This window comes from Mesocricetus auratus, unplaced genomic scaffold (assembly GCF_017639785.1).
Source record: "Mesocricetus auratus isolate SY011 unplaced genomic scaffold, BCM_Maur_2.0 Super-Scaffold_100676, whole genome shotgun sequence".
Lineage (NCBI taxonomy): Eukaryota > Metazoa > Chordata > Mammalia > Rodentia > Cricetidae > Mesocricetus > Mesocricetus auratus.
The window spans coordinates 180,265,983-180,292,049 of NW_024429266.1; the positions used below are offsets into that span (position 1 = coordinate 180,265,983).

The window sequence follows — 26,067 nt, forward strand, 5'->3', positions numbered from 1 at the left end:
TGCTGGGATTAAAGACATGTGATCCTGGGTGCTGAGATCACCTTTGTGTGAACTGTCTCTTTTAAGACTGGATCAATTTGTGTAGTCAGTGTGGCCTTGAACTAACAGAGATCCGTCTACGGTTCAATCCTGAGCTCTGGGATTAAAGGTGTGGACCACCACTCCCTGGCTTCTATAGCTAACTAGTGTGACTGCTTTGCTATTTTGATCTCCAGTGGCTCTAATAAATCATAAACCATCTATCACCACAGTCACCCAGCAAAGGCATGCAAGGTGGGCTCGAGTCAGATCCCTGGCTCCACACAAACTTTACCGTTGCTCATTCGTTCCCCTGTGACTGTCTTCAGCTTGCTCTGTCACATCAGAGGTGCCCCACAGAGTGAGGTATGGGCTCGGGGACTGTGTCTTTGCATCTCACGGTGGCACTAAACCCTGAGGAAGGAAGGAAGTCGTCATGTGAGGTCTCTAGCTACACTTCGAGGAGGGGAAGTGATCACCGAGGCTGGATCTGGGTCCTGAGAGGCCTCTGCTAGTTGATGGAAAGTGGCACAGTCCCGCTGACTCATGCTGGCAGGTCAATCAGAAGGGCCCCCTTTAGGTCTGTTTTTACCCCAGCTTTTGATTCAGGGCTCCCAGTACCCTCCTCTCTTTGTCTCATCTATAGTCTAGCTAGTCTGTGGCCAGGATCAAGGATGCTGCAGTACACACTCATGTATTCCTGGCTGAGCGAGCAAGATCCTCCATTGGAGAAGGTCACAGAGCTCAACCCCTCTTTGATCTGTGTGTTAAGCCTTTTTGGAATGAATGAATTCGTTTGCCATGTCCAGTGAGGTGTTACAGCAGTGAGTCAGACAAAGTCCTTAGTCTCTGAAGCTTTCCCATTGTGGTGGGATGAAGGATCTTTTATCTCTGAACTTCCCACTTTATATACTTGATTCCCTGCTAAACCTTGCAGTTTTGGGAGAACAGGAGGAGAAGACTATGAGGCAGGCAGGGATCTTTATTGCATCCTCAGTGCCTACACATGATAGGAGCTGGACATGTGTTTGTTGAACTGGACTGAATAGTCACCTTGGCAGGCTCTCGCGGGCTGGGTGGGGTGGGAAATTCACCACCTTCCCCTTTACCCATCTGGCTGTCAGACACCATCTCCTTCATGGGACCTTCTCACCTGGACTACATAGCCAGAAACTGTTATTACTTCTTGTTCTAATTGCCTTACATGCCAAGCAAATGACTCTTGCCTTTTGAAATGTATGTTCTAGTGGGGCCGCACCATCTCTCACCATCAAGTGCAATGTTGACATTCAGCTTCATAATTAACTTCTGGTTTTGTTGTTGTTTGGAGACAAAGACTTATGTTTCTTTCCTTCTTCACTCACTTATGTTTTTTGTTCTGGACTTCGGTTCCCCATCAAGGCTTTGAGAAAACCAGTGGCTCAGAGGCTTGAGATGCCCTGCAGTGTGATAGAGCACTTCCCGGCATCCTCAGGCCTCAGTGCCCATGAGGGCAGAGAAGAAGAGAAAAAGGGGCCTTGGGCTCTCTTAAGCAAGGCAATAGTGTGGCTATAATGGGTATGGGGACAGAAGCTGCCAGACCATACTGACGGATAGTATAAAAAGAAACACGGGCTGAGCATTGGTGGCGCACGCCTTTAACCCCAGCACTCGGGAGGCAGAGGCAGGTGGATTTCTGTGAGTTCAAGGCCAGCCTGGTCTACAGAGTGAGTTCCAGGACAGGCTCCAAAGCTACACAGAGAAACCCTATCTTGAAAAACAAACAAACAAACAAACAACCCCCTCCAAAAACTCCATAGGTTTAATTTAATTTGTTATTCTGTGGCAAGATCTAGAAATACTACTTTAAAATACTTTAGACTGATTCTATCTTTGAGTGTTTCTTTGTGTTTTGAAAGACTTATGTCTTGAAGCCCAGGTTGAACTAGAAGACCCTCTGTAGCCCAGGTTAGCCTTAATAAATCCTCTTGCTTCAGCCTCCTAAGCCCTGGGATTGAAGTTGTGAGCCACCATAGCAGGCCTTTTGAGGCTTGTGACCTGTTTCCAGGGCTGTATGATTTAGTGAGTTAAGGACCCAGGTCCTAAAGCCTGCTAGGGCTCAAATCCCAATTACTGTAATACTTGAAAGCTGGGTAATCCTGGGCAGCATTGCTGAACTGTTCCAACCCTGGGTTTTCTGTAAAAATCGGTGCTATTAGATGAATTAAATGGAAACTGAAACTGTGTGGTGCAGGCACTTAGAAGGGGGGAGGCCTCCAGTGCAGCCAGGAGTCAGTGTCAGACAGTGCCTCATACCCCACCTTGACTGGCATTACCTGGGTGCATCTCCTTTGAGTGTCTGACTGTCATAAACCCGCGACGCTGCCGGCCTGTTGGGGCCCAAGCCTCCACACTAAAGGGAAGTAAGTGATCTATCCCTGGGCCTCACCTCCAGCCCAGCACGTTCCTTTCTGTGTGCTTCCAGCTGCTGCTGCTGCTGCTACTTCAAATGCTGAGAACCATACACAAGAAAGAGCCCAGGCGTAAGGATGCCCATATGGGCACACGGCCCTTCAGATCTGGTGGCTCAGGCTGCTAATTTCTTGGACCCTCAATTCCTTCACTTACAAACCGGGGACTGGTTTACACACACTATGAAAGCTATGCCGGGCGATCAGCACTGTCTTTATTTGACAATTACTGTTTACATGTTAACTCTTTTACAAAAAGCCCCTCTACCTACAGTCAGTAGCAGAGGTGGGCTGGGTAGACTTGGGGAATACTGCTTCGGGGGAATCCCAGAGCCAAAGTGAACTCTAGGGCTAAATGCCAAATGGCTCTAGAAACCTCAGGAATTGCCCTGGTCTGAAGTGGGTACCGTGGGAGAGCAGATGGATTCTTGGGCAGTTTGTGCGGGGTAAAGCTACCGTTAGCTTCACTCTGGGTCGTCTTTCCTGAGGGCCACAGGCAGAGTTCTGATTGCAGGGGAGGTGGACAAACTCCCGGAAAGAGTGCGCAGGCCCCGCCGAGTTCTCCCACGCAGGCGTCCCTTACAGCCTCCCTACACATTCTGCCTCCTCTAGTGAAGAACCAAGCCTGTTGGCCCCTTGTCACTTGGGCATCAGAAGACTTGGATTCCAGCCCAGGAGGGGTTGAGCTAACCTGGGCCTCTCTGAGCTGTTTCCTGGCCTCCCCTGCTGGACAACCGCAGCACCGCAGCCCTTCCCCCGAAGGCCACGCCCCTCGCCCTTAGTGTTACCGCGTTGAGGCCCAGGCCTGTTGCCTGGAGCAAGAATTGTAGCCTCCCAGCGAAGCTGCACCCAAGGCTGGAGGAGCATTCAGGGCTAGTCAGGGATTATCACCAGAATAACATGCAAAGGACACCCCGCCCTACCGCGGATTAGACGCTGTTGATTTTTAAGGGCAAGACCGCTGCTCTTGGCATGGAAGCCAAGGGCGGCATAGTGGAGGCATGGAGCCTGCCCCAAGCAGAAGGCCAGAGGAATCTGTACTTTGTGGGTTTTGGGCCTGAAGACAGTGACAGCACTGGAGCTACCAGCAGCCCTTCATGAGGGTCACGGCTGAGGGGAGTCCAGAGGAGAAAAGACAGTACTTAGGGTGGAGCAGGTTTTCCAACGTACATCCCAAGCCACTCCCTGTCCCGGAGGTGATGTCCCTGATGCCTCACCCTAAAGATCTTTTCTTTTGGGGGGGGGGGCTGAAGAAAGTAAAATAGTCTAATACTGGGCTGGGAGTATACGTGGATGAGCACTGTGTAGTATACTTGAGACCCTAAGTCCCTTCCCCAGCATCCCAGAATGCACTTGGGGTCTCAAGTATGCTACACAGAGGCTGCAGTCCCAGAATGCACTACACACCAAACACAAACAAGGCACCGAGCTGAACACTGTGCAAACCAAGAATATGCAAGAGAGGACACAAAAGGTAAGGCAGTTGGGCATAATGATGCCATCCTGTCACCCAAGCATTAGAGTAGCAGAAGTAGAATGGTCCTAAGTTCAAGACCAGCCTGGGCTATGCAGTGAGATCTTGTCCCAAAGTCGTGGAAAGGACACAGAGGAGGGAGCCGTCTAGAGGCTTAAAGAAGACCAAAGGCCATCACAGACAGGGAGCAGAGTCTGTACTAGGTCGGGAAGGGATGCAGAGGAGAGTGGGCACTTTCCCCCAAGGGCATGGGGCAGACAGGCCTCCAGAAGCAGATGCAGAGGAGAGTGGGCACTTTCCCCCAAGGGCATGGGGCAGACAGGCCTCCAGAAGCAGATGCAGAGGAGAGTGGGCACTTTCCCCCAGGGGCATGGGGCAGACAGGCCTCCAGAAGCAGGCAGGAAGGGTGGAGTTTGTTCAGGGAATGGTGAGTAATGTGTGGCATTACTTCTCAGCATCCTGCTTGGGGCACAGGCAGATCCTTCAAGTCGGTTAGCTATCAGCCTGCCCCATGGGGAAGGGTGGGAAGAGAAGGAGGGGACTGCCAGTGCACCAGCAGGGACCGTGGGCACAGTGTCATCGGGCTGTGTGAACATTTCCTTTCTCGGGAGACTGGTGTATGGCATGGCTTGGGTGTGGACAGAGTCATGGTAGAGAGATGCATTACAAGTCCCTGGGGCTTGTGGAAAAGCTAAGCGATGCCTACACCAAAAGCTGGGCTGAAGCAGGCCCTGAGGCAGAACAGATTATTTAAAATGCCTGTAGGACCACTGTGGGAGTATAATCCTGAATTGGGGGTTGTCAGTATTTCTTGAGGGCCTACCTGCTCTCTCTTTCTCTCTCTCTCTCTCTCTCTCTCTCTCTCTCTCTCTCTCTCTCTCTCTCTCTCTCTCTCTCTGTGTCTGTCTGTCTGTCTGTCTCTCTCTTTCCTCTTTCCCTCCCCTTTGTTGGTGGGGATCAAACCCAGGCCTTATGAATAATAGGCAAGCATTCTATTCTACAGGTGAGCTGCAGCTGTAGCTGCTCATAGCAAACAGGACAGATGTTCCAATCTCACAGCCAAAGAAGCTGAAGTCAACCCTATTCTCCTAGATTCTCTCCTCAGTCCCCTCTGAACGTTTTTTGTTTGTTTCCTTTTCCAGACAGGGTTTCTCTCTGTCCTGGAACTTGCCCTGTAGACCAGGCTGGCTTCCAGAAATCCTCCTGCCTCTGCCTCCTGAGTGCTGCGTCCACAGGTGTGTGCAGCACCATCACCCAGCTTCCTTTTAATATTTTGAACCCAAGGTTTATCTTCATGCCTGTGTCCTTTCTTCCCACAACAGTGCAGGGCTTGGGGAAAGAGCCCTTGAAGACTCAGGAAAGCCTGGAGCAAGTTTCACTGGGCCTGGGGGCTTGACTTCCATTGAGCAGCGCGCGCCCTTACCAGCCTATCCGATTGCCGTCTTTCATTTCACACCACATATTTCATGCTTCTTTGTTCTGTTTCTTTCCCAGGTTGTCCTTGCTTTCCTCCCATCTCAACCTTCCGAGTGCTGAGGTTACAGACATACGCTGCCATGCTTTGCTTGTATGCTTTTCATTGGAACCTAAGTATTTTTTTAGCTTCTGGGACACTACAGGGGTGCGGTTAAACTACAGACTCCAGTACAGGGAGAGGGGGAAGCAAAGCACTGTTGTGTGGTTTGGGGTGAGTTCCTTGGGTTCTCTGCATTTTGCTCACTAGATGGTGACGCTCTCGCTACTTTGCAGAAGTAAGTGAGAACTAAGCTGACTCATGCCCTGTACTTAGTGCCGTGCCAGATGCAGGTATATCCTCCATAACCATGAGCCACATGGTTCCGGGATGTTGAAGCCACACAGCTATGCAGTATGATGTGGCTACGTGGTTCCAGTGTATGTACCACACAGTGGGGCAGGCCCATTACTCTCCCAAGCTGGATTTGGCCCTCCAACACCTACTTAAAACCTGCTAGTAGAACAATTCCCCTGAAGTCATTATTTAGACAGCCATTCTGTCTGGGCTGGACCCACCATTTCCTGGGGTAGGAAATCAGGCTTTTAGAAACCTGGCACTCACCACCGACCCTGCAGGTGTTCCTGGCTAGACTCCTAGGTGGACTGCTATTTTGAGGTCAACTGAAAGGTCATTATTGGTCATGGTTCTTTTGGATCTACTCTGTGTACAGCCCGGGTTTGGGCTGACACATAGAAAGACTGCCCACATGGCTTTTCTCAAAACTGACAGGCATGACTCACCCAAAGGTCACCAGTGCCTGAAGCTGCATAGGGCAGAGTGATTCATTGTCTCTACTCTGGCCTGGCCCCACAGCTGCCTGGCTTCAATTCCTCTCAGCAGATATCCTCAGCCCTGAGACTCTCCACCCAGAGGAGGGGGCCTCCCCATCCTTAGGTGGTTCTGCTAAAAAGAACTCAGCTCCTTGCTTGCACTCTCCGGGTTGGGAGAGCTGGCCTGCTCATGTTTCAGCTTGATAGATCAGGGAAGGGACGCTGGTCTCCACCTTCAGCTCCCTGGGCCTGTCCCTCCTGGCAGTGCCTACTGTGCTGGGCTCTAGGCCTCTGGAGCCTCTTGGTAGAACAGTTACTTATCCAACTTCCATGACACACACTCCCACTGTGAGACAGCATCCCTGTAATCTTGTTTCTGAGAAAAAGCAGAATGAGCTGGTGAACATCATGGTCCCTGATAACCAGTGTGTCAATAAACAATGTGACAACATGTTTACTTTTCTGTTAAAAAAGGCAGTCCTTTCCTGACCACCTTAGTTTTGTAAAGAAGCAAGAATACAGAACCACAAAGATGAAGGGCTGAATAACAGAGCTGACCTGAAGGGAGTCTTGGGAGTTGGGTGGGGCCTGGGAAGAGGGCTAAGGGAATCGTAAGCTGGAATGGGGAAGGTGAGGCGAAGGGAGAAAATTAGGTCTTGGTGTGTTCACCCTCTGCCTACCCACCACAATCAGGTCCTGGAGGTCCTCTGGGCCCCAGAATGGACCTCTGAGTTTACCCCCACTCCCTCTGCCATCCCTCTGTTTTGGCTCACACCAACTGCAGTGGCCTTCAGGTTCCCATGCATCCCTGGCTGGCACGATTCTCTGGGGCTATGCACCTTGAACGGGGCCTCTAGACCCTAGACTCACTGTCCCACTGTTACTGAGTGAAAGTACAGAGCTAAGGAGAGCAGGCCCTGCGTGAGACACCAAGAGATGGGCGTTCCGAGACGGACCTCAGACTAGGAAAGACAGGAACAGCTTGGATTCTGTCTTTACCTCTGGGAGGAAGGGTCTTTCTGCCTCTCCTCCAGGGGCCTGGTTTTCCCTCTGTTCTGCAGATAGGAAACCGAGCACCCACATTCTGGGTAAAACTGAGCCCCAAAGCCAGGAGGCCAGGCTCATGGACCCCCTCCCTGGCAGGGTTGGAGCTGGATGGGAGCCTCCAGTCGGGTCCTGAATGTTGTCCCTTGGCCACGGGAAAGGCTGAGGCAAGTAGAAGCCAGGGATTCTGAGTCCATGAAACATGCATGACTCATGCTGGATGGCTCTGCTCCCTGATCCAGCCCACATTCCCGGGCCTTTGTTCCAACCCGCCTGGGCGCTGACCTTAAAGGGCCAGATCTTCTGAGGCACCACCTCCCTGGTGGAGGTGCTAGAGGGCTTGAGGCTATGAGGACGCTCTACTGCAGGGTTTAGGGGAACAGCCAATCCCATCCTCAAGCCCAGGAGGGCAGGAAGAATGTCTTTTCCTCACTTGCGAAGATCCAAAAAGGGGACCCTCTTCAAAGCAATTTCTTCTAGGGTCTCTCGGACACTAACTCTGACCACTCCTCCCTCCCTGGTCTCCAGGTGCACTGCAGTTCCCACATGCACCCTGACTGGCTTCTTTATATTTCTTTGTTCTGGTTTGGTATCTTGCTGTTTGGCCCGGATGGTCAGAAATTCACAATCCTTCTGCCTCAGCCTCCCATGTGTTGACATTAAGGCAATACCACCAGGATCAGCTAGCACTGGTTTTCTTTTTGTGTTGTTCTTTTGGTTTTTGTTGTTGTTTGGTTGGTTTTTTGAGATAGGGTTTCTCTATATTGTTTTGGAGGCTGTCCTGGAACTTGCTCTGTAGACCAGGCTGGCCTCGAACTCACAGAGACCCTCCTGTCTGCCTCCTGAGTGCTGGGATTAAAGGCCTGGGCCACCACCGCCTGGCAGCACTGGTTTTCTTTAGCTGTCCCTTGACAGTTGTATTGTCTTCAGGCTCGGGTCCCCAGGTTTCTCAACAATCCCGGCCTATCACATGGTGACAGGCCCTTTCTTGGGGCTGAAATATGACCCTGACACCCAGTACCCAAGCAGCTTCTTTGAACCTTGCATGCCACCCTGTGGACATGGGAGAGCTGGCCTTGGGGAAAGGAGTAAAGTGAAATGAAAGTAAGAGACCTGAATTCAGAGAGGCCTACACCTCCCACATCCTCAGTAAAACAGGCTCTTAAAGAGACAGCAACAAAAGGCAGTGAGGCTGGAGGTGGGTGTCAGAATGCATGATGTTCACCTGTGAAGCCCTGGTAATACACTCAGGAGCACCAGGAAGTGGGGGGGGGGGAAGACTGAGAAATTACAACACTTTTGCAGAGATTTGGAAAGATCTGTTTCCCGGGTACCAACCCATTCCAGTACTCCTTTATCCCCCTAGCCCCACTACAGTCAATGCTCAAACACAAGGCTAGAGGTTTGAATTAAGGCTTGCCCACTGCAAGTTTTTAGAGCTAGCCGGTCTGGCAATTCTTTTCTTGTTGTTTGTTTTTCTTTTCTTTTTGGTTTTTCGAGACAGGGTTTCTCCGTGGCTTTGGAGGCTGTCCTGGAACTCGCCCTTGTAGACCAGGCTGGCCTCGAACTCACAGAGATCCGCCTGCCTCTGACTCTCCAGTGCTGGCATTAAAGGTGTGCGCCACCAAACACCTGGCTTGGACCTCATTTCTGTGGATAAGGGGGTGGCCTCCCAGGTCCAATAGATCCTCACCCCCTATCTGTCACCACCTCTCCCGCCTCAGCACTGGCTGCAAGCCAGACCCCAATAAAATCCAATGGGGAAAAAGATCAGGGAAAGACAGGAATATTCCCACCTTCTATGTCTGTTGCTCTCTCTCAATATTCTCTAGGCTCTGAAGCCTAGTCTGATGTGCAGGGAGGCAGGGTGTATAGGACCAGGGTGGCCTCAAAATTACATAGCAGAGGATGACTTGGAACTTTTTCATTTCTTTCGGGGGTGTTGGGTTAGGTTTTATTTTTAATTTTTAAAAACTATTTTATTTATTGTGCATACAGCCTTTTGCCTACAGGCCAACAGAGGGTACCAGATCTCATTCAAGGTGGTTGTGAGCCACCATGTGGTTGCCGGGAATTGAACTCAGGACCTCTGGAAGAACAGTCAGTGCTCTTAACCGCTGAGCCATCTCTCCAGCCCTATTTTTAATTTTTTAAGATCGGCAGGGTATGGTGGTCCATGCCTTCAATCCCAGCTCTTCAGAGGCAAGAGCAGGTGGATTTCTGTGAGTTTGAGGCCAGCTAGTTCGAGGACAGCAGGGGCTAGGTAGAAAGACTCTGTTTCTTTGTGTGTGTGTGTGTGTGTGTGTGTGTGTGTGTGTGTGTGTGTGTGTGCCTGTGTGCATGTACATCTGAATGTTCTGTCTGTCTGCATGTAAGTGCACCGTGTGCTTGAAGGTTCCCAGGATCTGGAGGTAGAGACGGTTGTGAGCCACCACGTGAGTGCTAGGTACGGAACCTGTGCAGTAGGTGCTCTTAACAGCTGAGCCATCTCTCCTACCTCCGGGTTTTGTTTTCAGTTTTAATTTTTAGTATTAGGGGTTTGAATTGGCTGTATCATTCTGTAAATGTGAATCTCATAAAGTGCTTTACAATTAAGAAAGACATCCTTGCATTCATCATGGACTTCTAGTTTTAAAACAACTCTGGGGCATAGACACACCGCCTTGGAGTTTGCCTACTCCTTGCCCAGTTGGCTTCCAGCAGTGTTAGTTATTTGGAACAATGTTATCAGCTGTGGCTACAAAGTAAGTATTACTAGTAGAAGATCTTACCACAGGAAGGGAGAGAAGTGCATGCTGGGGGGAATGAAACAAAAGCTTCCTCTTCACTCCCTGGAAACAAAAGAAAGCCAGCAACCCAAGGCGGTAGCTGCTCTAGCTTACGGACTTAAGGGGAGCAAAGGACTTTATTAACTTACTTTCTAACAGTTGTGAAGGTGCTATTTTGTTTGTTTCGGTTTTTTGTTTGTTTGTTTATTTTGTTTTGTTTTGTTTTGAGACGATTTCTCTGTGTAGCCTTGGCTCTCCTGAAACTCCCTCTGTAGACTAAGATGGCGTCGAATTCGACTCAGAGATTGCCTGCCTTCTCTGCTGGGATTAGAGGTGTGCATCACCACCTTCTGGCAGGGTGCTATTTTAACTGCTAGGCAGCACCTTCAAACAATGCATCTCTCTGCTATCTCTTTTCCACATAGCTCAGAGAAGAGTAAATGCTTCTATTTGCAACTAGGGCCACCCAAATGTGCAAATAAAACATATTTTAACATTTTATAGATTAATTAAATTTGTGTGGGTGAAGGGAGGTGCATGCCCACGCTTGTGGAGGTCAGAGTTCAAAGTTGGGCATCTTTCCCCAATCATACTTCATTTTATTTGAGACATTCTCTCACCACAGCCAGGACTCCCAGATTGATTTGATTGGCTAGCCAGCAGACTCCAGAATCCACCTCTCTCTGCTCCCCAGGGCCTGGCTGTCAAGTGAGTGCCAAGGATCTGAACTCTGGTCTTTGTGTACACATGGCAGGCACCTCCTCAGCCACAAACTTGATCCTAGAGAGACTAGGACTTAGGCTATTCCTTAATAGACATTGCCTAGCCGTGGACCCTGTCCCAGGTTGTCTACCTGCTGTGGACTCCATCTCACTCCTAGTCTCCTACAGGCTTTTTCTCCCACCAGCAGGCCCCCGCCAGCTCAAGACTAGATTAGCACATGATACACAACAGTGACTGACCAGTTCAACCCTTCTTTCTTCCAATTGACCAACCCGAAATTAGGGAAGAGAGAAGAGACTTCAGAGAGAAGAGACTGGAGTTTTTGACTTTCTGAGCCCCCCCTCTGCTTTATGGGGGGGTCTTTTTCTCTGAGTGTCTGCCCAATGTATGGGTTTCCTCACCTTCAATAAAGGCCTTTATTTAACTTCTGATACTATCTGCTGTTGTCTGTGCTATTTAAGATTTCTCTGCTACCACCTATTGAGCTCAAATTTTTTCCTGCCTTTTCTTTTCTCCCCCCACCCCACCCCCCCATTTCTTTTTAGAGACTGGGTTTCTCTGTGTAGCCTTGGCTGTCCTGGAACTCACTCTGTAGACCAGGCTGGCCTCAAACTCACAGAGATCTGCCTGCCTCTGCCTCCAGAGCGTTAGGATTAAAGGTGTGCACTACCACTGTCCGGCCTCCTTTTTATTCTGTAACTGGCAGAGAAAACAAACCCGGTCAAGGTCTCCAGGATTACAAGTATGTGTCACCAAGATCCATTTGTATCATACTGTGTATCAAATCCAGGGCTTGATGGATGCTGGGTGAATGCACTACCAACCCAACTACACCTATAGGGCCTTCAGTCTGATTTTGATGACCACGAAAAACAACTGGTAATAAATGTCTGGTGTGAGCAGTTTGCAGCACAGGGGGTCAAGACCAGGGACTTAATGGACAGTGACTGCCTCCTCTAACTTTGGGGGTACTCAGCCTCAAGTCTTCCTGGCAGGTGTGCTGTCTATATTTAATGAGGAGTACTTATGGATTTCCAGTCTCATGCCCTGGCCAAGGTATACACCCTGTTCCCCCCCCCCACAGACTCTCAGGCATTCCTAATTTGCCTAAGGCTGTAGTGCATAATTCTGCTGAGAGCCTGAGGCAGGAATCTAGCTTGGGCTATAAATAGAGAGACCCCATCTAAGAAAATCATTATATATATGAGATTAAGAGTCTCCTGTTTTACCAACTGAGCTAGCTGCCGGATGTAGTGTGGATAGGTGGACGGACGGGGGCACGGTGGGTAAATGTTTGAGCGGGCAGGTGTACGGGCTGGGATGGGTGCTAAGAGAGACAAGTTTCAGGGAGTTTGGGTGTTTCCTGTACTCAGCATGATTCTAGAAAGTTGCTCATATCCCTTTACATCTTCACATTACCCAGGTAATTAATTGTTTGAGAAGGAGAAGCCTGTTCTTCTATCAAAACCCTTGGGCTGCGACTTACCAGGGATGCCCTGGCATCCTGTCTCCCCAGAGGCTACATGGTGTCTCCTCCACCCCACCTTCTCTCTCTCTGTCTCTCTCTCTGTCTCTCTGTCTATCTATCTATCTATCTATCTATCTATCTATCTATCTATCTCTGTTCAGATTTCCTGCCTGGCTTAACTCTGAGAAGCCATTGGCCAGAAAAGTTTTATTCATCAACCAATAAAAGCAACACATATTCACAGCCTACAGAAGGATATCCCACATCATTGAAGCAAATACTTTTGCCTACTGAGCCATTCATTGATCCTTGTGTTTTTCAGACAGAGCCTCATATAGCTCAGGCTGACCTCAAACTCCTGCTCTTCTTACCCATATGGTGGTCTGAGAGAAAGTGGTTCCCAAAGGGAGTGGCACTATTAGGAGGTATGGCTTTGTTGGAGTAGGTGTGGCCTTGTTAGAGGAAGTGTCTCACTGTGGGGGTGGGCTTTGAGGTCTCCTATGCTCAAGCTACACCCAGTGTGGGATTCAGTTTACTTCCTGTTGCTTGCAGATCAAACTGTAGAACTCTCAGTTCCTTGTCCAGCACCATGTCTGCCTACATGCTGCCATGTCCCACTGTGATGATAATGAACTGAGCCTCTGAACTGTAAGAAAGCCATCCCATTAATTGTTTTCCTTTTTTTTTTTTTTTTAGAGTTGCCGTGTCATGGTGTTTCTTCACAGCAATAGAAATCCTAAGACAGCCTTCCTAGTTCTAGGATTACAGGTGGACACCATCATGCCCTATGGCATCTTACCACTATAGACTCCCTGCTTCTGGTCTCTTCTTGCTTCATATGCCCAAAGCACCATTGCCAAATTGATCTCCCAAATCCTCTTGAGTGACTACAGAGGTCCTGCAGCACCCCCCTCTGACTTTCCTGATCCAAATCAGAGGTTCACATATGGCTTATACTGTGATTTCATCTTTTGGAGTTAGTGGCTTAGGAAGAACAAGATATTTATTTTATAGCTCAAAAATAATTTCATTTTAAAACAATTTTTAAAAGTAATTTATTTTAGCAGTGGAATTGAAACTGGGGCCTTGGTCATGTCCTGAAACACTGTACTACTGAGCTACACCCCCAGTCTCCAAAGTAATTTTCAAAGTTAAGACCTTTCAACTAGTATGCATTGCTGTGTGCTTGAGTTTTCTTTTCTTTTTTCTTTTCTTTTCTTTTCTTTTTTTTTTTTTTTGGTTTTTCAAGACAGGGTTTTTCTGTGGCTTTGGAGGCTGTCCTAGAACTCGCTCGGTAGTCCAGGCTGGTCTCGAACTCACAGAGATCCGCCTGCCTCTGCCTCCCAAGTGCTGGGATTAAAGGCGTGCGCCACCAACTCCCGGCGTGCTTAAGTTTTCTAACAGCCCATGTTTGACAATCAGTGCACGCTGGAGTGGGAGTGAAGCTCTAGGAATCTTGATCTAGGCACTGGCTAGGGTAGGGCCAGCCATTCCGTAAGAAGTGTCACTTCCATTTCACCCAGGCCTCAAAGCCCCTTCTGTTGTCTTTCCTCCTCTGACTATGTGAAGATGTGAGCGACCAGGGACTCTCTGTGAAGCAGATATCACGATGCAGCTTTAGTTAATTTGGAGATGAGTGATCCAAAGAGGTTCCATCCACCAATCCATTCACCCAACTGCTCATCCTTCCAACCCTTCATTGGTTTCAGGTCATCAGCTGAGCAGGGAGGCCCTCACTGTCACCCAAGAGGACATTCATCTCCTTTGGGAGGGGTATTAAAACCCCTGTCTTCTTTCCCTTTCAGTCCCTTTACCAGAGTCTCCTCTCTTACAGCACAGCCACTTCAATCCCCGGGGGAACCAGCTTCTCAACATGAACCATTATGCCACCAAGAAGAGTGTGGCAGAGAGCATGCTGGATGTGGCACTCTTTATGTCCAACGCCACGAGGCTGAAAGTGGTGCTGGAGCAGGGCCAGTCCTCACAGTACTACACCACCCTCATCGCCCTCATCAGTCTCTCTCTGCTCCTGCAAATAGTCATTGGCATTCTTCTTGTGGTCACTGGTAAGGAGCACAGCCTGCAGTCTGCCCTGGTGCCCCCTGGTGGTAGGAAAGGCCTCTGCAGCCCACGTGAAATTTACCAGCCACTAAAAAGAGTCCTGTCCTTTCTCCTTATATCCCACGGCAGGGCACTCCTCGACTGACCCCACTAGCTGGTGACAGTCTTTTATATTGTAAGCATACCTCCCCTCCTAGATGGTTTTGTTCCCAGTTCCCTTTCTATGAAGCACCTTGTGAATGCCTAACATGCTGGTCCGGAGACCCAAACACATTTAAGTCCAGTCATGATCTCTTCTGGTAGGTCTCCAAATTCATGGGTGGGGAGAGGGAAGCTTCCAGGCTCCAGTCCCGCTAGCTTGACCCTTGTCTGCCCACCCTGGTCTCCTTGTCTCCACAGCCAGGCTGAACCTGAATGAACTAGAAAACCAGCGGCGTCTAAACCAGCTCAACAATGCTGCCACCACCTTGGTCTTCATTACTGTGGTCATCAACATTTTTATCACTGCTTTTGGGGCACACAAGACAGGGTGAATGGCTGCCAGGACCTCCAGCAATCCTGTTTGTCCCTACCTAGGTCCCAGGTGAGGTGGAGGCCTGGAGGACCTCAGGTCCAAGGGCTCACGAGTGGCCTCTGCCTTTGGTGTTTGGAGTAAGAGGGCTCTCCCTCCCCACACCAAGGGGAAGCTCTATAGGCCTGTGGACAAGGGAGTTCTTGAAGGGCTGATGGGCCTTGCACAGTACATGCAACATAAAGGAAAACGTTTAATAAGGCCTATGTATAAATCTCCCATTGTACATGCTCCGTGAACGCTGCGGTATAGTACATGCGCAGTAAGTGTTGGTACCACAAGTACACAAATGTTAGCCTCCAAGAGAACTTTCACAATGAGTGCTTGTTTATAAGCATACCCCCCCCCGCATACACACACACACACACGCACACGCACGCACGCACACGCACGCACGCACACACACACACGCACGCACGCACACGCACACACACACACACACGCACGCACGCACACGCACACACACACACACGCACGCACGCACACGCACACGCACACACACACACACACGCCACCAGAGTACATGCACCCTGAGGCCTGGTAAGTAGACGTCAGCCTCCAATAGTTCATTCACCCTGAGTGCTACTTTGAAGCATGGGCCTCCCACAGCACATGCGCCATGAGTGACCATGCGGGGGACGTAGTGAGGCCTGCCTGGAGGCCTTTGGTCTGAAGAAGTGACGGGCCTCCAGTTCTTCTGCTGTTTGTTTTCAGGGACTATCTCTTTTAACCCAGGCAGACTTTTGCCGCCCCTGCTTGGGGTGGGGTGGAGGCCGATGTGGTTACTGGATGCCGTGGCCTGCTGGCAAGAGACAGACAGAGCTGTGGCTTCTGCCTGGTGTTGTCATGAGGTGTGGGAGCCAAGCCGTGCTTGCCACTGCCACTGGGCAGTGTGGGCCAGCGGCAGCATCCACAGCGCCCCCTAGGAGCTGGCTGGGAACTGCACTTCAGGCCCCACTCCAGGTTGCTGAGTCACACACCATTCTGGTGGACCGGGTGCAAATCGGTCTGAGGAGCCTCCTTCGGCCCCACCCCTTGATGTCTTCTGTCTGTCTACTTTCTTCACAGGAACTGGGTCTGGAACTGCTTCAGCCTTTGTCCCTGACCCGTCAGGCTAACTAGCACGTTCCACGGCCTCCAGGAGAGCTTCAAGGGCAACAAAAATGCCCCCGCTTCCTGCCTGCAGCACCTGAGTTAAGTTTTACTGGGTGATGTCATCGCATCTGGGTCTGGAGGCCTGAGCTTAGCCTCTGCAACAGCCACCCTTCCCTCCAGCAACAGTAACTGACTCTGCTAACTAAGTAAGGCAGTCTACATGGCCTGCAGACTCTGGTTCTACTGCATTCCTTCCCTCTGCTCCAAGCCTCAACTATGCCTTCCTGCAAAATGGGAATCTATCTATAAAACTATCTGAAAATTCACCAAGTTGCTGTCTTCAGTCATATGGGCTCTGAAGCAGGCTGGTAGGTGGATGCCTTTGTCATCTGTGTCCTGGAAAGGGTTTCTTGTCACCTGCACATCAAAAACAGGTCAGCGAGTTCTAGACTGACGGATATACACATAAGCTATCTAAAGCTATCTATAGTATCTAAACACTATAAACCTTTTGTACTTTTCACACTAGTGGTGTCTCTTAGATGCGTTTGAAGGATATACATTTTCAGTGAGTAAAGGCACTTGCTGCCAAGCCTGAGGACCCCATATGGTATGGGAGAGAACCATCACTGAAAGCTGTCCTCTGACCAGCACCTGTGGCATGCATATACCACACACACTCTAAATGAGAAAGTTTAATTTTCATTTTTTTTTGAGACAATTTCTCACCATGTAGATCAGGCCGGACTTGAACTCATAGAGATCCACCTGCCTTTGCCTCTGGACTGCTGGGATCAAAGGCACCATCAATTGGCTAAAAGCTCTTTTTTTTAATGGGGTACTAGAGATGGCTTAGTGGTTAAGAGCACTGGCTTGTGGTGATATATTATGTTTATGATACAACAAGCTTGCCTGAAGATCAGAGAAGCAAAGTGGCCAGCCACTAAAGAGTTCAAGTTATAATCTTTTTTTAATTTTAGACCAAAAAAAGGGAAATGTGATGATATTTTGTTTATGATCTAACAAATAAAGCTTGCCTGAGGATCAGAATGCAAAGACAGCCATAGCTATAGACGACAGGCAGTCGTGGCACACAACTTTAATCCCAGCACTCAGGAGACAGAGGCAGATGGATCTCTGTGAGTTCAAGGCCACCCTGGGCTACATGAGAGTCTACAAGAGAAACAGAGCTCACACCTTTAATCCCAGCACTCGGGAGGTGGAGATGGGAGTGATATGGCCTAGCAGAGAGAGGAATATAAGGTGGGAGGAGACTGAAGCTCATTGTAGCCTGATGTTTGGTGAGCAATGTGCAGTCAGGAGCAGTCTGCAGTCAGGAGCAGTGTGAGGTCAGGAGAAGTGTGAGGTCAGGAGCAGTGTGAGGTCAGGAGCAGTGTGAGGTCAGGAGCAGTGTGAGGTCAGGAGCAGTGTGAGGTCAGGAGCAGTGCAGTCAGGAGCAGTGTGAGGTCAGGAGCAGTGTGAGGTCAGGAGCAGTGTGCAGTCAGGAGCAGTGTGAGGTCAGGAGCAGTGTGCAGTCAGGAGAAGTGTGAGGTCAGGAGCAGTGTGAGGTCAGGAGCAGTGTGCAGTCAGGAGCAGTGTGAGGTCAGGAGCAGTGTGAGGTCAGTGTGCAGTGCAGTCAGGAGCAGTGTGAGTTCAGGAGCAGTGTGAGGTCAGGGGCAGTGTGAGGTCAGGAGCAGTGTGAGGTCAGGAGCAGTGTGAGGTCAGGAGCAGTGTGAGGTCAGGAGCAGTGTGAGGTCAGGAGCAGTGTGAAGTTAGGAGCAGTGTGAGGTCAGGAGCAGTGCAGTCAGGAGCAGTGTGAGGTCAGGAGCAGTGTGAGGTCAGGAGCAGTGTGCAGTCAGGAGCAGTGTGAGGTCAGGAGCAGTGCAGTCAGGAGCAGTGTGAGGTCAGGAGCAGTGTGAGGTCAGGAGCAGTGTGAGGTCAGGAGCAGTGTGCAGTCAGGAGCAGTGTGAGGTCAGGAGCAGTGTGAGGTCAGGAGCAGTGCAGTCAGGAGCAGTGTGTGGTCAGGAGCAGTGCAGTCAGGAGCAGTGTGAGGTCAGGAGCAGTGTGAGGTCCGGAGCAGTGTGAGGTCAGGAGCAGTGTGAGGTCAGGAGCAGTGTGAGGTCCGGAGCAGTGTGAGGTCAGGAGCAGTGTGCAGTCAGGAGCAGTGTGAGGTCAGGAGCAGTGTGAGGTCAGGAGCAGTGAAGTCAGGAGCAATGTGCGATCAGGAGCAGTGCAGTCAGGAGCAGTGTGAGGTCAGGAGCAGTGTGAGGTCAGGAGCAGTGTGAGGTCAGGAGCAGTGTGAGGACAGGAGCAGTGTGCGGTCAGGAGCAGTGTGAGGTCAGGAGCAGTGTGAGGTCAGGAGCAGTGTGAGGTCAGGAGCAGTGTGAGTTCAGGAGCGGTGTGAGGTCAGGAGCAGTGTGAGGTCAGGAGCGGTGTGAGGTCAGGAGCAGTGTGAGGTCAGGAGCAGTGTGCGGTCAGGAGCAGTGCAGTCAGTAGCAGTGTGAGGTCAGGAGCAGTGTGAGGTCAGGAGCAGTGTGAGGTCAGGAGCAGTGCAGTCAGGAGCAGTGTGAGGTCAGGAGCAGTGTGAGGTCAGGAGCAGTGTGAGGTCAGGAGCAGTGTGAGGTCAGGAGCAGTGTGAGGTCAGGAGCAGTGTGAGGTCAGGAGCAGTGTGAGGTCAGGAGCAGTGTGAGGTCAGGAGCGGTGTGAGGTCAGGAGCAGTGTGAGGTCAGGAGCGGTGTGAGGTCAGGAGCAGTGTGAGGTCAGGAGCAGTGTGCGGTCAGGAGCAGTGTGCGGTCAGGAGCAGTGCAGTCAGTAGCAGTGTGAGGTCAGGAGCAGTGTGAGGTCAGGAGCAGTGTGAGGTCAGGAGCAGTGCAGTCAGGAGCAGTGTGAGGTCAGGAGCAGTGTGAGGTCAGGAGCAGTGTGAGGTCAGTGTGCAGTGCAGTCAGGAGCAGTGTGAGGTCAGGAGCAGTGCAGTCAGGAGCAGTGTGTGGTCAGGAGCAGTGCAGTCAGGAGCAGTGTGAGGTCAGGAGCAGTGTGAGGTCCGGAGCAGTGTGAGGTCAGGAGCAGTGTGAGGTCAGGAGCAGTGTGCAGTCAGGAGCAGTGTGAGGTCAGGAGCAGTGTGCAGTCAGGAGCAGTGCAGTCAGGAGCAGTGTGCGGTCAGGAGCAGTGCAGTCAGGAGCAGTGTGAGGTCAGGAGCAGTATGAGGTCAGGAGCAGTGTGAGGTCAGGAGCAGTGTGAGGTCAGGAGCAGTGTGAGGTCAGGAGTGTGCGGTCAGGAGCAGTGTGAGGTCAGTGTGCAGTGCAGTCAGGAGCAGTGTAATGTCAGGAACAGTGTGAGGTCAGAAGCAGTGCAGTCAGGAGCAGTGTGAGGTCAGTGTGCAGTGTGAGGTCAGGAGCAGTGCAGTCAGGAGCAGTGTGAGGTCAGGAGCAGTGTGAGGTCAGGAGCAGTGTGAGGTCAGTGTGCAGTGCAGTCAGGAGCAGTGTAATGTCAGGAACAGTGTGAGGTGAGAAGCAGTGCAGTCAGGAGCAGTGTGAGGTCAGGAGCAGTGCAGTCAGGAGCAGTGTGTGGTCAGGAGCAGTGCAGTCAGGAGCAGTGTGAGGTCAGGAGCAGTGTGAGGTCCGGAGCAGTGTGAGGTCAGGAGCAGTGTGAGGTCAGGAGCAGTGTGCAGTCAGGAGCAGTGTGAGGTCAGGAGCAGTGTGCAGTCAGGAGCAGTGCAGTCAGGAGCAGTGTGCGGTCAGGAGCAGTGCAGTCAGGAGCAGTGTGAGGTCAGGAGCAGTATGAGGTCAGGAGCAGTGTGAGGTCAGGAGCAGTGTGAGGTCAGGAGCAGTGTGAGGTCAGGAGTGTGCGGTCAGGAGCAGTGTGAGGTCAGTGTGCAGTGCAGTCAGGAGCAGTGTAATGTCAGGAACAGTGTGAGGTCAGAAGCAGTGCAGTCAGGAGCAGTGTGAGGTCAGTGTGCAGTGTGAGGTCAGGAGCAGTGTGAGGTCAGGAGTGTGCGGTCAGGAGCAGTGTGAGGTCAGTGTGCAGTGCAGTCAGGAGCAGTGTAATGTCAGGAACAGTGTGAGGTCAGAAGCAGTGCAGTCAGGAGCAGTGTGAGGTCAGTGTGCAGTGTGAGGTCAGGAGCAGTGCAGTCAGGAGCAGTGTGAGGTCAGGAGCAGTGTGAGGTCAGGAGCAGTGTGAGGTCAGTGTGCAGTGTGAGGTCAGGAGCAGTGTGCGGTCAGGAGCAGTGTGAGGTCAGGAGCAGTGTGCGGTCAGGAGCAGTGTGAGGTCAGTGTGCAGTGCAGTCAGGAGCAGTGTAATGTCAGGAACAGTGTGAGGTGAGAAGCAGTGCAGTCAGGAGCAGTGTGAGGTCAGTGTGCAGTGTGAGGTCAGGAGCAGTGCAGTCAGGAGCAGTGTGAGGTCAGGAGCAGTGCGATGTCAGGAGCGGTGCGAGGTCAGGAGCAGTGTGAGGTCAGGAGCAGTGTGAGGTCAGTGTGCAGTGTGAGGTCAGGAGCAGTGTGAGGTCAGGAGCAGTGTGAGGTCAGGAGCAGTGTGCGGTCAGGAGCAGTGTACGGTCAGGAGCAGTGTGAGGTCAGGAGCAGTGTGAGGTCAGTGTGCAGTGTGAGGTCAGGAGCAGTGTGAGGTCATTGTGCGGTCAGGAGCAGTGTGATGTCAGGAGCAGTGTGAGGTCAGGAGCAGTGTGCGGTCAGGAGCAGTGTGAGGTCAGGAGCAGTGTGAGGTCAGGAGCAGTGCAGTCAGGAGCAGTGTGAGGTCAGGAGCAGTTTGCGGTCAGGAGCAGTGTGAGGTCAGGAGCAGTGTGAGGTCAGTGTGCAGTGCAGTCAGGAGCAGTGTAAGGTCAGGAACAGTGTGAGGTGAGAAGCAGTGCAGTCAGGAGCAGTGTGAGGTCAGTGTGCAGTGTGAGGTCAGGAGCAGTGCAGTCAGGAGCAGTGTGAGGTCAGGAGCGGTGCGATGTCAGGAGCGGTGCGAGGTCAGGAGCAGTGTGAGGTCAGTGTGCAGTGTGAGGTCAGGAGCAGTGTGAGGTCAGGAGCAGTGTGCGGTCAGGAGCAGTGTGAGGTCAGGAGCGGTGTGCGGTCAGGAGCAGTGTGAGGTCAGGAGCAGTGTGAGGTCAGGAGCGGTGTGCGGTCAGGAGCAGTGTGAGGTCAGGAGCGGTGTGAGGTCAGGACGGCCCCTTCAGTTTGGGCACTGATAGAGGTGAGAGCTCTCTGGTGGCTGCTTTGCTTCTCTGACCTTCAGGCAAGCTTTATGTGTAGATCATCAACAAAATATCACCACACTGGTTGCTTTTCCTGAGGTCCTGAGTTCTATTCCAAGGATCCACATGGTGGCTCACAACCATCTGTAATTCCAGTTCCAGGGAAGGCGATGCTGGCTTCTGGCCTCCACCGACAACAGTCACTCAGATGGTGCACAGACAAAACACTCATACACATAAAACAAAATCTTGAAAAATAGGGGCTAGAGAGATGGCTCAGTGGTTAAGACCATTGGTTGCTTTTCCAGACAACCATGGTTCAATTTCCAGCACCCTCACGGCAGCTCACACCTGTCTGTAACTCTAGTTCCAGGGAGTCTGACACCCTCACACAGAAATACATTCAGCCAAAATGCCAATGAATATAAAATAAATATAAATTTTAAAAAATTGCGAAAACTTAAAGTAGAAAAATCGAGCAGGTCAAATATAACTAGGAAAGCCAACTCAGGCCTATAGAGCATTAGTAGGATACCTTCAATTCACTCAGAAAAGAGCTTTCCTTTATTTTCAATTCATTCATTTATTTAATTCATTCATTTATTTAACTCATTCGTTTATTTAATTCATTCGTTCATTCATTTTGACAGGGTCTTGTTAGGTAGCCTGGGCTGGCCTCATCTTCATGCCTCAGCTTCCCAAGTGCTGGATTACAGCTGCACTGCTCCAGCTGGCCCTCTTCAGGTGGGGTTGGGGGATTGTCCTCCAGCTGAGGCCGTGACCTCCACAAGGCGGAGCTGCTGAGACTGTGAGACACGGTCAGGACGGTGTGGTGGTCTTCCCAAGAACACTGCAACACAGTTTTGTCCTTTCTGTCAGCAAGCACCAAGGCAGAAAGCAGGGAAGGGGTAGTCCTTAGCCTGTCATGGAGCAAACAGCTGAGGGACTCTTGAGAAACAGGAGAGCAGCCCTAAGATGCTGACTTCAATGCCGCCTTCCCTCTCTCCACCCACAGCATTTTCCTTTCCCTTAAGGCAGATGGTAAGGAGGTAACAGGTATCAAACACAAGGCACTAGACCTGGGCAGGAGGTGCTGAGCAGGCTGGGGAAGGCCCAGAGGGCTCCCGGTCCTCAGAAACAGCAGGAGGGCTTTCGGGACTGGCTCTGGCCTCCCAGCACAATTCCAAGAACCTAAGGCCTTAGAGAGAAGCCTGGCACTCTGGCTGCCCAACTGCAGCCCTAGCCTACTTCCTATGTGCCTTTTCTAAAGAGCAGAAGGCCTGGGCAGGGATGAGAAAAAGCCGCAACCCATTAACAGAACCACCCTGCCCTCCTGACTGCTTAAAGGCAAGGCCCAGTGGGTTTGCTCCACTTCGCACGTGCCAAACCTTCTTGGCACTCACAGAGTCCGCCGCGTGGGTCCTGCAGCTCCAAATGCTGCACTTTTGATTCACAGCATGGAGGGCAGGCTCTGCCCAGTGGAGCCCTTTCTCGCAGCAGCAACACGCTGCGCTGACCCTCTTCACAGACTGGGTTTAATTCCCAGCGTCCAGTGCACCACTGGTGAAGCAGCAGCAGCAGCAATACAAAGTCCCAGCCACGGAGCATGGGGACTGTTAGTGCAAGATAAGTATGTGACATCAGGGGACGGAAGGGGTAGCCAAAGACAGAAAAGGTTAGGGGCGGTTGTCCCTGAAACTAACCATTTTTCAGTTCTTCCTGCCCATGGCCTTGCCTCCCCATACCTCACTCTGCCCCTTAGCAGGTTTCACCTCTTCTCCTCAGGGCCTGGAGGCTGGCGCTCCCTCAGCAGGAAGGCAAGGCCACAGGAGTGCTAACTTACAGTACACATTTTCTTCCCTTTCTGTCCCTGCCGGCTTGAGTCCCTCCCACATTCTCACTTAAGCAGTTAATGGGCTGTCATGTCACCTTTGGTGGCACCTCCCCATTACTCCAGGTCTTAACTGGCAGGTGAGTCAAAGGGGCATGGCCTTGCTGGTTCCACAGCCCAGATGGACACTCGGGAAAATGGGCCCACTGCCCATGTGCTCCCATCCCACACCCTGTTGCAGAAGGAGGATGCCACCAATGTTGGGTTCCACTAAAGAAACCTCTATCTGTAGGAGTTGGGTTCATACCCAGTTGGTGGCCAGCCCTTCAGTGGCTACCAGGAAGGATGTGTTTGGAAGGCACAGACTGGGCCTGGAGCTGAGGTACTTCACATAGGGCCGGCACCTCAGTGGGTCTGAGGTCTGCAATGCACAGCTTCACTCCCAGTCAGTGCTGGGTCTAGACATAAGTCTTCATTATCTGCTAAAAATTATCACCCCCAATACCTCCACCCCCAATAAAATCTGTTCCATTGAAGTTTCTGGTTCACGATCAACACTCCCCGTGAGGAGCACCGTTGTGGACACGATGGTATTCTGTTAAATCAGGTGTTTTCTTCTTGACCTCACCACCCATCCTGTGAAGCCATTCCATCTGTCAACCCGGTGAGTGGCAGAGGAACCATGGCACTTGTCCCTGCATGAAGGGACAGCTCCTGGTGGAGAGGGCAATTAGTGCTGAGGCTTCTGCTCCTCATATTCCCTCCCCGAGGCCAACTGCGAGTCAAGGACTGTGAGCAGCTGTCCCTGGGCGTCATGGCATCTTCATCTGACGGTGATTCCACATGCCCCGCTTGGAATGAAAGTAGTGGAAGAAGTTCCTGAGGGAAAGTCGATCCACTTCCAGGCCTGCTTGCAGGATCCTGGAGGAGAGAGGACAGCGTGAGGCAGCAGAAGTAGGAAGGCTACAGGCAACCTGCCTGGGTTGTAGTCCCAGCTGTGTGGCTCAGAAAGTTGCCTATCAAAGACACATTCCCCACTCTATCTAGAAGAGTACAATAATCTTATAAATGCATATATATATATCCATCCTCTCTAATTACACACACACACACAATGGATTTGTAGCACTCAGCACAGTTCCCAGCACATACCAATGCCAGTTACTAATGATCACACACACACACACACACACACACACACACACACACACACACACACACTATGATGGATCTGCAGCACGAAGCACAGTTCCCAGCACACACCAGTTGCTGTACAGTATCAGGAGACTGGAACTGGAGAAACCACCCACAGACTTTCCCCATTCCTATCTGTGGTGTGTGTGTGTGTGTGTGTGTGTGTGTGTGTGTGTGTGTGTGTGTGTGTGTTGTGTAGTTGGGGGAATCATCTTGTTATATAGCCCGGGCTGGCCTCTAACTCAAGATTCTTCTGCCTCAGCCTCCTAAAGACTGGGATTAAGGTGTGTGTTGAACATCCTGGCTTTTTTTTTTCCCCTTGCAGTGCTGGGGATCAAACCCAAGGTCTCACAGAAGCTAGGCAATGTTCTCCTTTGCACAGACACCAGGGGAGGGTCCCTTTCCAAGGAGGCCTATGCTTCAAACAGGACTGCAAGTAGACAGAACCAGAAGCAGCCCTGTCCTCAGGTCTCAAAGGCAGCGGGAGGGTTCAGAACTATTTTGGAGGTCTACATCAAAGCACAAAGCCCAGCACAGAGGCCACATGTGACAGCAACGACGACACTGGGCTTCCATCCGCTTCAGGGTCTACTGTGATGTGGCTTCCTATGACTGAGTTACTTGACACAGCTCTCTGAACCGCTCCTCACCCCACCTTTAATTCTCAGTATTTCAGTATTCTCCTTTCTGCTTCCCTCCAGTGAGAAATCAAAGACGGGCCTGATTTTTAGGCCTCTGATGCTTCACGGAGACAGAAGGGACAAGTAATTAACTGCTTTTCATGAGTGGTTTCCCCTCTGAGAAATGGAGACAACTGCCCAGGAGTTTGGTGAGAAGGATGAATAAGGCCTTGGGCACGAACCTCACCTGCCAACTATAATAACTCAGAGGTTGGTGGCTGCACCTTGCCCTGCCTCTCAGGAAGTAGCATGCCCCTGGTGCCCCTTGCCTCTCCCTTCACCCTCCTGTGGACTTCCTGAGAGAGGACTCGCACGCGAACGCAGGGAGGGATGCTCTCACTGCAGCGGTTTCCTCCACTCTTGCAGGCCAGCAGCCACAGGTGTCCACCCAGCCCCGCTTTTTCCTAGACATTCTCCTGGCCACCTGCCGAGCCCACTGCTCCCATGTGTCCATGTTTCTCTCCTTTTCCCTTGTCTTTTTGAGGCATGGGGGACTGAGACTGGGTCTTGCTGTGTAGCCCAGGCTGGCCTCCAATTTATGGCAGTCTTCCTGCCTCCAGCCTCCCCAGTGCTGGGATTAAGGGCATATGCCACCACACCAGGCTAAGAATGCACATGTATGAGTATATGCAAACACATGATATACACTGGGTTATGTGTTTTCATCTGTCTTAGTTCCAGGCTAAATTTCTTTCTCCCTGCTTCCTAGTCTGCCCAAGATATCAGGAGTTCCCATCACTATAAATGCTACCGTGCTGTCCTGCCATGAACCCAACACCTCTTCTTCCCCTAAGCTGCTTCAGTTATGTCCTTTGTCACAGTGATGACAAAAGTGATATATATATTATAACATATAACCATAAAATATATTTATATCAATATGATATGTAGCATATTTATATATAATATGTACGTATAATGTATATTTGTTTATATAAACAAATATTTTTTCCTCTTTCTTTAGTACTGGGGATTGAGCCTAAGGCCCCATTCATGCTAGGCAAGTGTTCTTTCTGCCCAGACCTCTCCTCCTCTGAGACTATTTACTCCTTTCAGGGCTCATTCCCTTCTCACCTCCAGGAATCCAGACCCCCTGGATACCCTGTTGCTATTTAATTCTCCATACTGCCTATTTTGCTGGCTCCCAACGCTCTCCTAACCCTTGGCCTGTCTTCCAGTATCCTCTCACAGTTTTCTGGCCCTCCTCCAGGCAGCC

General features: G+C 51.0%; 2 protein-coding genes across 3 annotated transcripts in view; one reads left to right on the forward strand and one right to left on the reverse strand.

The window, feature by feature from the left end:
- The window catches only part of Ninj2 (ninjurin 2), an 89,163-nt gene extending 72,879 nt beyond the window's left edge, over positions 1 to 16,284 (forward strand). Inside the window, exons 1-4 of one of the 2 annotated variants that reach the window (XM_040738686.1) lie at positions 3,143 to 3,664; positions 14,066 to 14,297; positions 14,692 to 14,875; positions 15,932 to 16,284. In XM_040738686.1, coding sequence (XP_040594620.1) covers positions 3,566 to 3,664; positions 14,066 to 14,297; positions 14,692 to 14,825 — 465 coding nt within the window. In that variant the 5' untranslated portion in view covers positions 3,143 to 3,565 and the 3' untranslated portion in view covers positions 14,826 to 14,875; positions 15,932 to 16,284. Of the gene's footprint in view, positions 1 to 3,142; positions 3,665 to 14,065; positions 14,298 to 14,691; positions 14,876 to 15,931 lie in introns of those variants that run through there. The other variant, XM_040738687.1, reaches the window with a different exon arrangement.
- Positions 16,285 to 21,745: 5,461 nt separating this feature from the next.
- The window catches only part of B4galnt3 (beta-1,4-N-acetyl-galactosaminyltransferase 3), a 105,696-nt gene continuing 101,374 nt past the window's right edge, over positions 21,746 to 26,067 (reverse strand). The window contains exon 20 of the mRNA XM_005066054.4: positions 21,746 to 23,898. Within this exon, the coding sequence (XP_005066111.1) occupies positions 23,790 to 23,898 (109 nt within the window). The 3' untranslated portion in view covers positions 21,746 to 23,789. The remainder of the gene's footprint in view (positions 23,899 to 26,067) is intronic.